The following is a 15,410-nucleotide window of genomic DNA, read 5'->3' as shown; positions in this document are numbered from 1 at the left end:
AAACTATTACATTAACAAAATGACAAGCCATAACACTAGTGATGATACATAGGACTGCAAATAATGAGCTGCAAGGCTTAAAAAAAAAAAAAAAAAAAAGAAATAAACAAAAGAGGAAAATAGCACTTGCAAAACCACATATAGTATCCTGGAAACGTTTCACTAATCACACTATGTACAACATTACACCACTGTATATTACATGTAAAGCAGCAACAAACAAGAGTGATATACATATTCAAGATCAAGAAATTAAGGGATTAAGGGAGTCCTTAGAACACAAATGTTTTGCAACACATTGAAGCATCATAGATGACAGATCATCTGTCAAGCAAATAGTTAATAACCAAAACTCCACTGTGGGCAGATATAATTTCACCCAGCATATTATCAACCGAGAAAGCTAGAAGAGCAAACTAATTTGTAAATGCAAGGACAACTAGCTCAGTAATTAGCCATAGTTTTTCTATTGTGTCACAGCAATATTTATTTTAAAACTACATCAATACCTTATACATATACTGTTCTAAATGTGAACATACAAATGCAGTACTAAAATAACATTTATCAAAAAAATTTGTTGAAAATACAAAATTGCAGGCATATTTCCAATAAACCCAGCCTCTGCTACACAAGAGAAAATAAATAAAATTTATTACATTAAACTATGAAGATATTGTGGGTGACAAAAGCAAGAAAATGATGGTGCAGAATTCTGGCCACACTAAAGCAGCACAATAATATTGGGGTCCTCTATTTCATCACCCAATATTTACGTGCTGCTAAAGCAGAACAGATAGCGGCATGGTCTTCCTCAGTCGTCATATCACTTATTAAAAAAAAGGAAAAAAAAAAAAAAAAGAAAGAAAAACCACCAAAAACTGGTCATCTCCCATAAAAAACTGAAGCAGCAAATAATGATTAGTATCTTCAATATAGCATGCAAATCATGATGTGCTGCTACAGCTTTTTAAGGACTTCATATGACAATGACGAAAAAAAAATGCAATTTAAACCTATCACATACAGTGTTGCCAAACATGCTGGAAGACTCTTGAAGGGGCAGAATCAATTTAAAAAAAATATGTAACTATAATCTTACCTGCAGAATAAGAAACCTGTTGTGATCCAAATCAATTCCATGACTTCTGAGTAAAATACCAACATCCTTAAATGACTTTTTTTTACCACTAATGTGGTACACAGAGGAATTATCTTTATAAGCAGTTCTGGATACATAAAAGTTGCTGTTAGGGATTACTTCAAAGTCATCACCTTCCTGTTACAATGAAGAATGAAATACCAGTAACATTTACTAATTATTATTATTAATTTACTAATGTACAGAAACATATTTACGTTTTTTGTTTTTTTTTTACATTGTAGTGGGTAATAGGCCTACAAAAACCTCATCAACTCTATATTAAACAATACAAAAATATTCTACATTAAACGGACAGGTTTTGAGCTTACAATTGCTATATTTAGAGAGCACAGAATTCAATGTCTAGTATTTAAACATTATCCTCATCATACCATACTACATTCATTTTTAAACCAATGTTCTGGTTCTTATTATAACACATTGGACAACAATGGGGAGAATAACAGCATGCAAACAGGAAACAAACAAAATGAGAGGTGGGAGGAGTGCATAAGGGACTAGATTTGTACAAACATATAATGTGCAAGTACAGAAAACATAGTATATATTTGGTGTCGTTGCAAATAAATAATATATATTCGTAATAGAGAAAAAATATGCAGATGAAAACATAATTCTCTACTTTGATACTGAAATAACTTACAACCCCTCAACACAATAAGCAACGATTTACTGGTTTTTCAGTAAGAAAAATAACACCATGCATTTTTCAACTAGAGTCAAATTAAAATAGGCTGGTTAAAGCCTTACCTTGTCTACGATCTTTTGAAAATGAATTTCCACTGTACAGCTTTGAACATCTTTGTGCTCGTCAGAATTATGGAGCAACACTGACAGTTTTTTGGATCTTATTTTTTGTGCTCGATATCCGAAAACAAAGAGCATTGAATCTATCACATTGGACTTTCCACTTCCATTGGGCCCAATAATACACGAAAAGCGCTAAATAAACAATATAAACAATACCTCAGTGTAAGCCAAGACATATCTTGATTGCACGATATAAAAAAGGTACACTGTGTAATAAAACAATTATTCAAGTCATCATACTATCTGCTATAGATATGACAGTTCAGCACAGCAAACTGAATTACATGCACATCTTTTATCTACATTAGCAAGGCAAAAGCTTCACTGCACATGCAGTATTATTATACAATGATTGGTAATTAGTTTTGTTTTTTTAGGAGAGGGTTGTCAGACATAGAGAAACTAAAACAAACAAGATATTACCTTATGAAAAGGCCCCAGAATTCGTTCACCAGCATACGATTTGAAGTTCTGGTTTACAATATGGGTTATCATGAGACGAGGAGCTCCAGCTTCATTGGTCATTGCTGGAGGTGGGGGAGGAGGGATGCTACTCAAAATCTCCTCTAAACTTCGATTGTCAACCACCTCATTAGGAGTCTCTACAAATAACAGAAAATAAATATGACAGCAATAGTACAAGCTGCACACAGGAATAAGATACTGAGATGCAGCAGAAAGTACAGGTTGTACCCCATCCTAGTGACAAGCTGATCTGGGATCTAAAAAAAACGCCCTTCCTCCTCCCGAAGCTCCCACCCCTCCTTATTGGGAATTTTACACCCTTTTCTATACAGTAAGTACGCAGCTCCGCTAACACAACCAGGCGGCGTGAATTCGAAAAACAAAGTTCTACAAACGAGTTCATTAAGGGTATATGCGGATGTATCCGTAACAAAATATACATCACAGAGACGGTTTTTTTTCCAAAGTACTCACGCACCACTTAATACACAATGCGACAATCTGCCGATAGCCACAAAGTTATATAAATGACAGCCCACATCGATCACGTTCCCCCTGCATCCAAAGCTGCTGCTCGTCAGCAAGGAGTTAATCGCCTGTCAACGTCCCAGTGGCCGTGCTCCTTACACAAAGGCGACCCCCCCACCACCACCACTGGCCCTAGCTCCCCCAAAGGAGAGGTCACCCCCACCCTTCATCTGATCAGACGCATCGCACTTACTCCAGGAGGGGGGGTTACCTCCCTCCGCACACAGCCAGTTACCCCCCAGGGGAGGTTGTAGGAACCCGGACCAGTATCAATCTTACCTTGTGGTGCTGGCTCCCCATCCGCTGGGGCTTCCTCAGGAGCGGGCATGGCAGCGTCACCCTCACTCAGGGGCCCGTCTTTGGCCGCGGCTGTGGACGTTTTGGTCTTTTTGGGTGGCATGATGATCTGGGCAACAAGACAAGTCACATCAGAGCCCATACACCCACCATACTATGGCCAATGGGGTGTCACTAACAAACCCACACACCGCTCAGAGACCTATTCATTAAATACCATCTCCCCAATTCTGACAGGAGCCAAAAAGTGACAGCAAGTTTTTTTTATCAGTATTATATTTTTTTTCTTTATTTTCCTCCAGGGTCATCAGCTACAAAGTATCACAAAATCTAACTAGAGCCCACTGCATAGTAATAAGTGCCAGATAACCCTATCGCTGCCGGCTGATCAATAACCTGATTATACCCAGGACGTGAGAGGTGCCCATGATTTACAGCTCCAGCACCGTATCGATCAGCCGTACACCCAGCAGTGCTGGCTGCACACAGACAGCAGAGGGGGATCCGCAGCAGAGGCTGTCATCCACGGAGTACACAGAGGACTGGTACAGGGGACATCTATGGCTGGGGATGGAGGGCAGCAGGTCTCCGTACAACGGGGAAAGTGACTGGATAACATGGAGTAACTTGCCGCTGTGTGCCGGGATGACAGCTGCTGCAGGGACCTGAGCACACTCCTCCCCTCCATAGACTGTCACACCGACCCGTCTCAGCTCCATCCCGCTAAAAATTAAAAAATGACAAACTCGTTGGAAAATCACCTTTAGCCCCGCTCCCGCCGAGCCGCCCGGTCCCCAGCAGACTACTTGATTTTTTTGCCGATTTTTCCCGGTGTCCTGGAGGGCTGACGAGCGATATTTCACCGGGTCAGCCGCTGGTTTTCCGCGGGATGCACAGTCCCTGCCTGCTAGCACCTCAGCTACTCCACTCGAAAATGGCGCCCAAAATCCAAACTCGAACCGAAGTTCGTTACAAACGCGCGGTGCTTTCTGGGAGTCTACTTAGATTTGAAAAAAAAAATGGGGCAGGGTGCCATTTTCCAGGCAGAGAAACAACGCCAGTGACGCCACTCTGAGGTGTCCATTCACAGGAGCTCCTGAGAGCCTGGAGTGGGCACAGGACGCCAGAACAGTCACTGCAATAACGGGGATTAGAAAAGAGAAAGATATAAAATGACGGTTATTGGACTATTAGGCGGTTTGAAGAGGCGGGGTTAGGTTGCGAAGCAACGGAAAGGGGCGTGTGTTGTAGGCGTGTCTACACAGGAGTAGCTTACTGTGGGTGGGTCCCGATTCTCTTCTCTCTGCGTAAAGAAACTCAGCTTTGATTGGTTTATGCCCGGTCATGTGACCTTCTTGGACCATTAGGCAGCGGCCATAGTTTAGTCTGGCAAAGAGTCTTGACAGCCTCAAAGCTAGAAGTTCAGATGTTTGGACGCACAAACTGATACGCAGAATTTAAGAGATAAACGTGAACGATACGTCATTTTCAACCAGAAAACCTCGTAACTGATTTTAGATGCCACTGGCCTGAGGAGCAATCTCTGCTTTAGAATGAAATATGGTGTCAGTTTTACGGCCTTTAGTGCTGGACACTTTAATCCACGGTTCGTCTTTCTGGCTCTTACATACATGTAAGAGGTTGTGTTTGCTGTTTACCCGTGAGGTGGCCAGTAAATAGCATATTCTCCACTTACAGCTGGCAAACCCATGCTAACAGTGCAACTCTCGCGATACGTAACCATAGCGACAGAACGCTGGGAGCAGTGCTGCAGAGAGAGCTACAGGGAGCGGAGGCCCCAGCGGTGCAGGTAATGTGGGGGTACACGGCTGATCTATCAGCTTCATCCGGGTACTCTAGATCCCCGTTATTTCCCATCTCACTGTCTCTGTGGTGCTTCCATTTTATTCATACGAAGAATGTCCGCACAATGTAAGTAAGCTCTCATCAGATCTGCATTACTGGAATTCACATTCGTTAGGTCGGTGAGATGGTATTAAGATCTTTGTAGCTTGTGGAGATTTAGAAGATTGAACCATATGACAAGTATATTAATCTTAAGATATTTTAAATATGGATCTTTAAATAATAATAATGAATTATTTAAGTTCGTATGTTTATAAAGATGATGATTGTCATATGCTGCCTATAAGGTGGATTTTGTAATCTTGTTTTCCATTTCAGGAAGATCTACTTTTTTTCTACTGAAGAGTCCTGATATTCGTTTATTCCATTTTTATACATAGCAAAATGAGGCTGAAAACGTCGTTATTAAAAGAGCCTAAACATATCCTTTACAATGAATATTTTAAAAATGAGGGTTACCATTGTTCAGAAATTATTTCATTGGCCAGATCTTTTTTAAGCTTTTGCTGCAAATGCTTAAATGGTTGTGACTGAGACAATGATGTTGAGCTGGAACGTCACTGCAAAATGCATTTGCCTATAGATTATTATTATTTTTAGTCCTCAGCTAGCCGGAGACCGTCCAGTATGAGGAGGTAATTGTTTAGTACATTACAAATGTAAGACTGGATCTTATTGCAAACATAGGAGGAGATTCAATTGGGAGTAATGTGCCACTGGACATTGCCGCAATATCTGGCTGCGCACATTGCTGGCTATTACGGTAAGGAATTTCTGCTCATTTCTTTTGTGTACCTCTATGAGGAAAAAATGAGTGAAGCGTTCTGCCTTACCATTGCGTTGATGTGTAAATGTTCCAGAGGCTCAACGCGCTGAATTGAATATCTCCCATTGGATCTGTTTATAATCATAGGGAGGTGAATGCAACTAGTACTACTAGAGTGGAAACGCTTCAAAGGACTATTAAAACTAAAATCTGACTTGGTTTATGTAAGAGAACCACTAGCTCTAAGGGGGGAATTCAATTTGTCACGTTACTCATGAAACTAAAGTGGCTTGCGCACTATTGCCGATCGTATGGAATTGTAACGCAGATTTCTGCTCGTGGCTCTCAGAGCTGCAGGAAAAAAACAGCATTGAAATTACCGTACTAGCGGTAACGGTGCGCACCACTGCCGTACTAGCGGTAACAGTGCGCACCACTGCCGTACTAGCGGTAACAGTGTGCGGGCCTCGTTACTTTAACGAGTAACGAAGCCAATTGAATTCCCCCCACAGTGTGTTTATTTATTATTACGTTATACAGCATCGGTGCACTCTGCAGGGCTTTATAATTAAACACAGTAATAAAACATAGTGGTATGAGGGCCCTACTTCCAAACTTGCAATCTATAGGAAACTAGGAGTTTGATACATGAGGTTAAGCCAGATTGCAATGGGAAAAAGTGCTTCATGGGGCTATGTGGTCTATTCACACAGCAATGTTTGGAGTCAGAGTGATTTTTGAGTATAGAAGGAGAATAAATGTAAGTCTGATTGGAAAAACTAGATATTGGGGTGGGGGGGGGGATGTAGGTTTATACTCATCACACTTCATGTCTGATCACTATCAAAGAATACAACAAAATAACTAGAACTACTGAGAAAAGTGGACAATAGATGCCACTCCATTTCAGACCACTTCATTTGGAAAACTTTCATTACAAATATTTTTTTCATGGAAGCAAATTTTATTTTAGAATTATTATCCTATTACGGTAGGTAGAAGGCAATCCTCTCACACACACAAGTAAATATAGTGCAATGCTGTAATGAATGTGGAATTATGTACAGTGTAACACTGAGTTAATAAAAGCTGTACATTTGTTTAATATCTCGGTGTTACAAGTTAAGATATAGTATTGGGCTCCCTATCGCCAAAGGTGAGTACCGCATTGATAAAGAGCCTGTTATATTGTATGCAGTTCTTTGCCCTGCTAGGCTCTTACTACTCTTGTTTGCCACCATTGGAGACTAGCCTGGTACCTTTCTGACAGGAGCTAGACAACCGTGGACGTCCCCTTCCACCAGATGTGCAACTGCATCCAAGGTGTGCAAGGTCACGCAGTATATTTTGGACTTGGGTTAGTTTATTAAACAGGGTGGTAGCATCAAGGTGAATTACTTAGTCTTCAGTGGAAATTCCATCAAGGAAGAAGACTTGAGCCTTAATTCTGTGATACTCTCCTGCCCTGACATCTAAAGAGTGCGATGATTCTGAGCAAACACAAATACCTCCATGGTTGCATCTCTCTGAATGGGTGAAACAAAAGTCGCACTGATTTTTATTAGTGTTATGTTTGTTTTGTAACGGAAAAAGTTTTTCCCATTATTTTCTGCATCATTACACATGTTTCAAAGTGACACCGTTTTTCTGACTGTAAAAGGACATTGTGAATCTGTCAGATATTACCAGCCTCAGTGATTTGGCTTCCCAGTTAGAAGTGTCAGAGGGCACAATTAGTGATGTGCTACAAGGGAGAGAGAAAGATGGGTCAGTAGTTCTATTTAAAACTCATGTACAGAATACAGTATGGATTATTTACAGTTGTCTGCAAGCTACTGTGATCCATGTTATGTTTCAATACAATGATACATATGGTTTAGTACATGATGCCTTGCAATAGTGATTGCTGTAGAGGATAACTGAAAATATTATTTGATATAAATAACTTAAACATAAAAGTAAGTAAAGTACATATTGGACCTTTTGGCGTCTTCCTTCGTTGGTTTTATCTTTTCGTTTTTTTTCCCCTTCCTCAAAGTCCATATGTTAAACTCCTTAATTCCTCTGTACATAAGGAGCTGGTTAGCTGTGTGGGTTGGACCTCTGCAGATGAGCTGTATTCCTGCAGTGATGACCACCAGATTATGAAGTGGAACCTATTAAATGGCGAGACATCATTGATGGTAAAACTCCCAGATGATACATACCCCATTGACATTCATTGGTTTCCCAAAAATGTGGGTAACAAGAAGCAAGGACAGTCGGATATGTTTGTGCTTACGAGTTCTGACGGTGAGTATATTTCTCAGTTTGGAAAGTTTTAGAGGTGCTGGAGGTGTTACTTAGAGCTTATCGTGAGAACATACTTTCAGAATTTGTCCTATGCTAGTTTGCATGAGTGGTTTTGGACTGTAAGCCACGTGGGAGCCAACTCCGAGCAATAAACCACTTTTCTCTTGATTGAAAATATACTTACAGAGGCTTATTTATATAGTCCTATTAAATTGAGTTTATATAAAAAGTATCTTTGTCCAAAGCATCGATAATGATAATGTCTTTTTATTTAGTACTAACAGAAACGTTACCACAAAACACTGTTTCCAAATCTGTATAAATAAGTAATCATTTTTATGTACAAGAACAAACAATAAAGGTAATGGATGAGGTAAGAGAATGAGGGGGGGAAGGGAATGAAAGCTACCTTTATAAAAGGAATGCATGTGATTTATAAGAACATATTTTTCAATGTTAAGTAAAGCATGTAAATATAATAAAAACTCATTCTCGTTTCTATGCATATTTGCATTTATTAAAATAAGTGGCAGTTTGCACATTGCTTGCTCATTTTTTATAGTTGGTTTTTATTTAGTGTTTGTTTCTGTAAAGAGACTTGCCCATCAGCTGAGTCTCCCTTTATGATTTGTTTTTGCTCCATCCCTTCCTGTAGTCTGAATCTGGTTGCCTAAGGGGTTATAAACAACACTCAGTCATAATAATAGTACCTATTGTTCGCTCCACTAGTCAAAAGTAGCAAACTGTTGAGACGGAGCGAGAGACACAACACTAAAAATGTTGACTGTTTGTATTTTCTGTGCAATAGTATTTTGCACAAACTTAATACTTCAATATGTTATGTTTAAATGTACATTTACTATATACACATTTTTTTGATGACTATTTAATCTCTGAGCCATCTGCCATTAAAGAACTGAGTACACCATGCCCTCTCTATACTCGTGGCTTAAAGCAGCAATCCTATGGAAAAATTAGGTGAAGTTTGAGATATATATATATATATATATATATATATATATATATATATATATATATATATATATATATATATATATATCATCATTTATTTATATAGCGCCACTGATTCCGCAGCGCTGTACAGAGAACTCATTCACATCAGTCTCTGCCCCGTTGGGGCTTACATTCTAAATTCCCTAACACGCACATAGAGAGACACAGACACTTGGGTCAATTTGTTAGCAGACAATCAACCTACCAGTATGTTTTGGATTGTGGGAGGAAATTGGAGCACCCGGAGGAAACCCGCACAAACACGGGGAGAACATACAAACTCCACACAGATAATGCCATGGTCGGGAATTGAACTCCTGACCCCAGTGCTGTGAGGCAAAAGTGCTGATGATCTGTTGTCTGCAAATGGGGTTCGGTAATCTCAAACCATGTTTCTCAATCCCAGTCCTCAGGACCCCAAACAGTGCAGGTTTTCCAGGTGACAAGGGAAATAATTATAGCAGCTGTGGATCTGTTGCATGTTTCAGTCAGTAATGAATACACCTGTGCTAAAGCAAGGAGATATGGAAAACAAACATGTGCTGTTAGGACCAGGGGGTAACTTTATCAATCTGCAGGTTTGAAAAAGTGGAGATGTTACCTATAGCAACCAATCATATTCTAGTTATCTATTTTGTACATTTTACAAAATGACAGAATCTGATTGGTTGCTATAGGCAACATCTCCACTTTTTCAAACTCGCAGCTTGATAAATTTACACCCAGGTTTAAGAAACGCTGATCTAAAAGATTTTTCACATAGCTTAATATTTTGAATCCTGTAATGTTTCACATATTTTTTGAGTATATTCCCCACCATATCTGAACAATCCCCTGGCCCACTCCATGAGCTGCTGCTCTCTGGTAGCCTATTTACACTGTTCTATGAGAGGCAGATCCTATTTACACTGTTCTATGAGAGGCAGATCCTATTTACACTGTTCTATGAGAGGCAGATCCTATTTACACTGTTCTATGAGAGGCAGATCCTATCTACACTGTTCTATGAGAGGCAGATCCTATTTACACTGTTCTCTGAGAGGCAGATCCTATCTACACTGTTCTATGAGAGGCAGATCCTATTTATACTGTTCTATGAGAGGCAGATCCTATTTATACTGTTCTATGAGAGGCAGATCCTATTTACACTGTTCTATGAGAGGCAGATCCTATTTACACTGTTCTATGAGAGGCAGATCCTATCTACACTGTTCTATGAGAGGCAGATCCTATTTACACTGTTCTATGAGAGGCAGATCCTATTTACACTGTTCTATGAGAGGCAGATCCTATCTACACTGTTCTATGAGAGGCAGATCCTATCTACACTGTTCTATGAGAGGCAGATCCTATTTACACTGTTCTATGAGAGGCAGATCCTATTTACACTGTTCTATGAGAGGCAGATCCTATTTACACTGTTCTATGAGAGGCAGATCCTATTTACACTGTTCTATGAGAGGCAGATCCTATCTACACTGTTCTATGAGAGGCAGATCCTATCTACACTGTTCTATGAGAGGCAGATCCTATTTACACTGTTCTATGAGAGGCAGATCCTATTTACACTGTTCTATGAGAGGCAGATCCTATTTACTACACTCTTCTATGAGAGACAGATCCTATTTACACTGTTCTATGAGAGGCAGATCCTATCTCATGGTGACTGGGGGAAACAAAAGTATACAAATTAAAATAAAAGAATACAAAAATGTTACTCCAAAAATGGGGGAGGGAGGGGGGTGGTACCACATACATTAACTTTATTATAATGCACACATATATACCCCCCAAACCAGTAATAACTATTTTTATATGAAATATAAATAGTTATAAGTAATTATTATTAGTTATCCTTATAAACATTACAAGTTGCAGGATAAACCAAGGGATATACATCTCCACTCAAATTAATGGTGGATGGAATCCTCTTTAAGTACAATTGTAATCTTTTGCAATTGTACAAGCCTGCTGATTGCTTTGTTTGCATAAGTATATTCTTATTATATATTATAGTTATTATATGTGGTATTTATGAGCTCTGCACCTTTTGTGTGTAATATTGTATTTTGAATTTTTACAAGCAATGAATCTTTTTTTTTTTTTTCTTTAATTCTAAATATTTTCCCCAAAACTTACTGGTGCATAGCGTGGAATACAAATACATAGAAACTAGTTATGAATCTGTCAGAATTTCTCCTTTCACAAAATGTATGTTTTTGAGCTGTGCGGTATGTGACAGTGTCTAAGTGTGAATGATTATAGAAAATGCTATTAACTTAAGTAAGCTTTATGCGTGGCACTTTTGTGGTCAGTGAGAATGGTTATGGCGTGAGTATTCTAAATAACCTAGACTGGAAATGACATCACAGTCCGGGAATAAATCTTATCTGTGAGTCACAAGTTTGCTTGTCATACCCACTACATCTGATATCTTGGGTCAGTTGGGTGTGTAAAGGGCACCACCTCAGTTGAATTTTTACGGAAAACTGTGATTCTGAAATTAAAGGTTTGTTGTTTTTTTGTTTTGTTTTGTTTTTAATATCTCATTTGATTTGCTTTCTAGGAAAATTCCATCTGATTTCTAAGTTGGGCAAAGTTGAGAAAAGTGTGGAGGCTCATTCTGGAGCGGTGCTGGCTGCCCGCTGGAATTATGATGGAACAGCCCTGGTTACAGGTGAATTGTGGCTTCTATGTGCTTTTGTCAGGACAGCTTTATTACTATTATTAAGGGTAACCTTTCATACAGTGTTTCATGGTGAAGTCAATACATTTCTAATAGAAATGTTCACATAAGAAGTTACAGGATTAAACTTGGGTGCGGTAACCTAATTGTATGACGGTATCTAAATAATAAGTCACACAAGGGATTGCTTATTTTTCCATTCATAAACTAAAATTTGTTTTAGGGGAAATCAACAGGAAAATGTGAAATCTGATCGGGTCAAAGATCGCTGCACAGTAGGGTCTGGGTGATATGTATGGTGGCAGCACACACTGCAATCATGCTGCTTGGCCAGAATGCAGAGGGGCAGGATCACTGTCCATTCTGGGTAAAGCTGTGAGTGGCCATACTGTATTTGATGTCGTCAGGCCATTCAGTGCTTGGGTCAAGTGGCCAGATGACTTCTTGCATCACTGGGACTTCTGAGTTCGGATAGAAGGTGACTGCAGACAGGCCGATACAAATTTTACCATAAGGCCCAATAATGATCCTATGGGCTTTGATAGGCTCATGATTGGCCCTTGTGACTGTTTTGTGGCAACACACGTGACATTAATGGTCCAGTTGACCAGTTTCACCTGTGAATTCTCCACACCTGCATTAGGGCTTTGTACCATATTTTCACACTTGAGAGTTAGAAGAGGAAGGTGAGCTTCAGGCACTTGGTTATCTCTGAGCAAATGCAGTTAGATATTTAAATGAGATTGTCAATCAGGATATATTTGTACATTTCTAGGTGTTTTTATTTTTTCTAAACTAAATAAAAAGTTATGAAACTTGTATTCATCAAAATGGTTGTTAATAATACCATGATATAGTATAATTTTTTCACTGGCCACTGCTTTTACTCAGCCTCTCTAAAATCCATGCCTCAAAAGACTAATTATGCATCTCTTTCCCGCGTCCCCTCTCGCTCCCTCCTCTCCCCTCTAGGGGTCTCCCTGTCATCCGTGCCTTCCCTCTTGGACTCCGTCGTTGGCGGACCTTCCCCTCTCCCCTCCTCCGCCCCTCTAGCGATGCTTTGAGCTCACTGAGTTACTGTGATTATTGTTTACTGTACTGTGCTGTCTCACCTCGTATTGTAATCTCGTTTGTCCCTGTACGGCGCTACGGACACCTAGTGGCGCCCTATAAATAAAAATTAATAATAATAATCTTATGACTGGGGCCTCTGACTTTGTCTACACCGTGGGGTAAATGTATGAAGCTGAGAGTTTTCTGGCGGGTTTGAAAAGTTTAGATGTTGCCTATAGCAACCAATCAGATTCTAGCTGTCATTAAGTAGAATGTACTAAATAAATGATAGCTAGAATCTGATTGGTTTATCAAACCCGCCGGAAAACTCTCAGCTTGATACATTTACCCCCGTGTCTGCAAACATTATTTTTTTAAAGTTACATTAAAATTGTTATTAGGAGCAAAACCTGTTGGTTGTGTTATCAGAATAATTCCAATGAATCTAACATTTGTTGCAGGGGACAGTCACTTGGATGTGAATGAATGATTTAGGGAACTTTGCAGAATAATACAGACAAGAGTTTACTTAAGCCACATGGGGAGGTGTGCCTATCCTGAAAATTAGTTCACTCAGATAATCGCATTATATTTATCTGGCTAGTGGCAAGCAAATATTGCCCACACACAGTTTTACAGTCTTTAAGCTTACACTCAGACTATGACAATTTACAGATATGTTTTGCTTACTGCCACACCGCTTCTGCTAATAAAAATTAAAGTAGCATAAGGGAACGTAGTCTGCCTACATTTTGTAGTTTTAGGTGCACAACGCTTACATGTTTGTCTGCACACGGCAGGCAGTTCTTGTCACACTAGCTCTGATCTGTGTTCATAGAACCTGTAAGTGTTAGTGGGGCAGGAACTCGGAGTTCACACTGTCTTCTGTTAGCATACAAATTGTGTGTAGATGTTGGGTTCCTTGCACACACGGGCCAATGTGCCACTAGTCTAGATCATCACTTAATGATATACTAGAATTGCTTGCTAGGAGTACAGTGGTGTATGTTAGATCTATGGATTTAAGAAATGTACCTGTCCCCACGCTGCCCTACCCAATGAACCAGTCCCAAATACAATGTGTGGAGTCACTCAATGCCCTCTTCCACATTCATAACTGAAGTTTGTTTGCATCATAAAAGGTTCACTCGTACTCATTGTTCTATCACTACTGGTGATCAGAGCAAGCACCATTGTTGTAGACGACCTCCAGCCAACTCCTACAAGGAGAGCAGGAGAGTTGATATTTACATGAGCATGGAGCAACTTGCAAGTCCTGCAGTGCTGAAAAAATAGCTTCCCTTTTATATACTACTGCTTTACTACATTTTTTTTTTTTTCATATGCGTGACCAGTTTAATATTACTGCTGGTATATGTCTGTATGTACTTTCTAACTGGCTATTAGAACTCAAAATGATAACTATAAAATATATCTTCATAAACCAGAATCAAATAATTGTGAGTGTAGGGATGTAATAATCTTATTTCATGCTAAAAATTGGTCACTGATCATTTGTTTTGCAAGATTATTCTTTCAAAAGTGTCTTGCTTACAGGGGGAGAGATTATTCTCATAGATACAGAACTGTATTTGTATCTACCATGCTTAATACTTGAATTGACTGTACAACAGGGAGTTGATAGCTTTTTCATACAGGCCCATTTAAATAACTTAAAAAAAAAGGAAAACCCGATTGTAGTCTTGTGCTGCCGCACCAAGACAGGGAAGTGGCACATACTTCCCTGATTCTTGGAAATTACCTGGAGATCAATCTGCACCTAGCTTTGTGGGTTTCATTCTTTAATAAATCTAGTGCTTTGTGATCAGTTAATGGTTTTAATCATGCATTTGGCTCATAGTTTTCAGGATAAGTTATAAAAATCATAGGTCACAACATTAAGTGAAATGTCATGTAACATTGTAACATTGTTATGCTGTGTTTGCACCTTGCTTTTTAGAAGAATAAAATGGATTTACTAATGCACTTACAGCAAAAGTATCTGTGATTCTCCTTTTTTAAAGTTATACCAGCCATGCAGTACTAAAAATGTAACATATCATTAGTTTACACACAGTGTAAATTCATTTAAAGCAATTGCTCAATTACCTTTTATTGCAGGGTTGCACAACGTTTTTTGGTCTGAGGGCCGCATTGGGAGATAGTACACCACTCCCCTCTCCCCGCCCCCCTGTGGAAACACACTCCTCCACTCCCCTCCTTTCTCCACCCAGACAATCCTCCTCTCCCTCCCCCCCTGTGGCAAAAGACTCCTCCCCTCACCCCTCATTATAGAAGTACACACTCCTCCCCTCTCACCACCCACACACTCCTCCCCTCTCTCTCCCCACCCACACACTCGTCTCCCCCTCCCCTCCCCGTAGCAACACACTCCTCCCCCCGTAGCAAAACTCTCCTCCCCTCCTCTCTCAACGCCCCCCGTACCAACACAGTCCTCCGCACCCTCA

General features: G+C 39.7%; 2 protein-coding genes across 3 annotated transcripts in view; one reads left to right on the top strand and one right to left on the bottom strand.

Moving 5' to 3' along the window:
• Window positions 1-4,388, bottom strand: part of SMC4 (structural maintenance of chromosomes 4) — a 41,968-nt gene extending 37,580 nt beyond the window's left edge. Inside the window, exons 1-5 of the mRNA XM_075202069.1 lie at window positions 4,027-4,388; window positions 3,248-3,374; window positions 2,399-2,577; window positions 1,916-2,107; window positions 1,103-1,279 (exon numbers count right to left, since the gene is read on the bottom strand). Coding sequence (XP_075058170.1) covers window positions 1,103-1,279; window positions 1,916-2,107; window positions 2,399-2,577; window positions 3,248-3,368 — 669 coding nt within the window. The 5' untranslated portion in view covers window positions 3,369-3,374; window positions 4,027-4,388. The remainder of the gene's footprint in view (window positions 1-1,102; window positions 1,280-1,915; window positions 2,108-2,398; window positions 2,578-3,247; window positions 3,375-4,026) is intronic.
• The window catches only part of IFT80 (intraflagellar transport 80), a 73,792-nt gene continuing 62,621 nt past the window's right edge, over window positions 4,240-15,410 (top strand). Inside the window, exons 1-4 of one of the 2 annotated variants that reach the window (XM_075202070.1) lie at window positions 4,240-5,075; window positions 5,450-5,555; window positions 7,971-8,189; window positions 11,770-11,880. In XM_075202070.1, coding sequence (XP_075058171.1) covers window positions 5,516-5,555; window positions 7,971-8,189; window positions 11,770-11,880 — 370 coding nt within the window. In that variant the 5' untranslated portion in view covers window positions 4,240-5,075; window positions 5,450-5,515. The other variant, XM_075202071.1, reaches the window with a different exon arrangement.

Source organism: Mixophyes fleayi, chromosome 3, assembly GCF_038048845.1.
Source record: "Mixophyes fleayi isolate aMixFle1 chromosome 3, aMixFle1.hap1, whole genome shotgun sequence".
NCBI lineage: Eukaryota > Metazoa > Chordata > Amphibia > Anura > Limnodynastidae > Mixophyes > Mixophyes fleayi.
The sequence above is the reverse complement of the archived record's forward strand: the minus strand, read 5'-3'. Positions and strand labels throughout refer to the sequence as shown.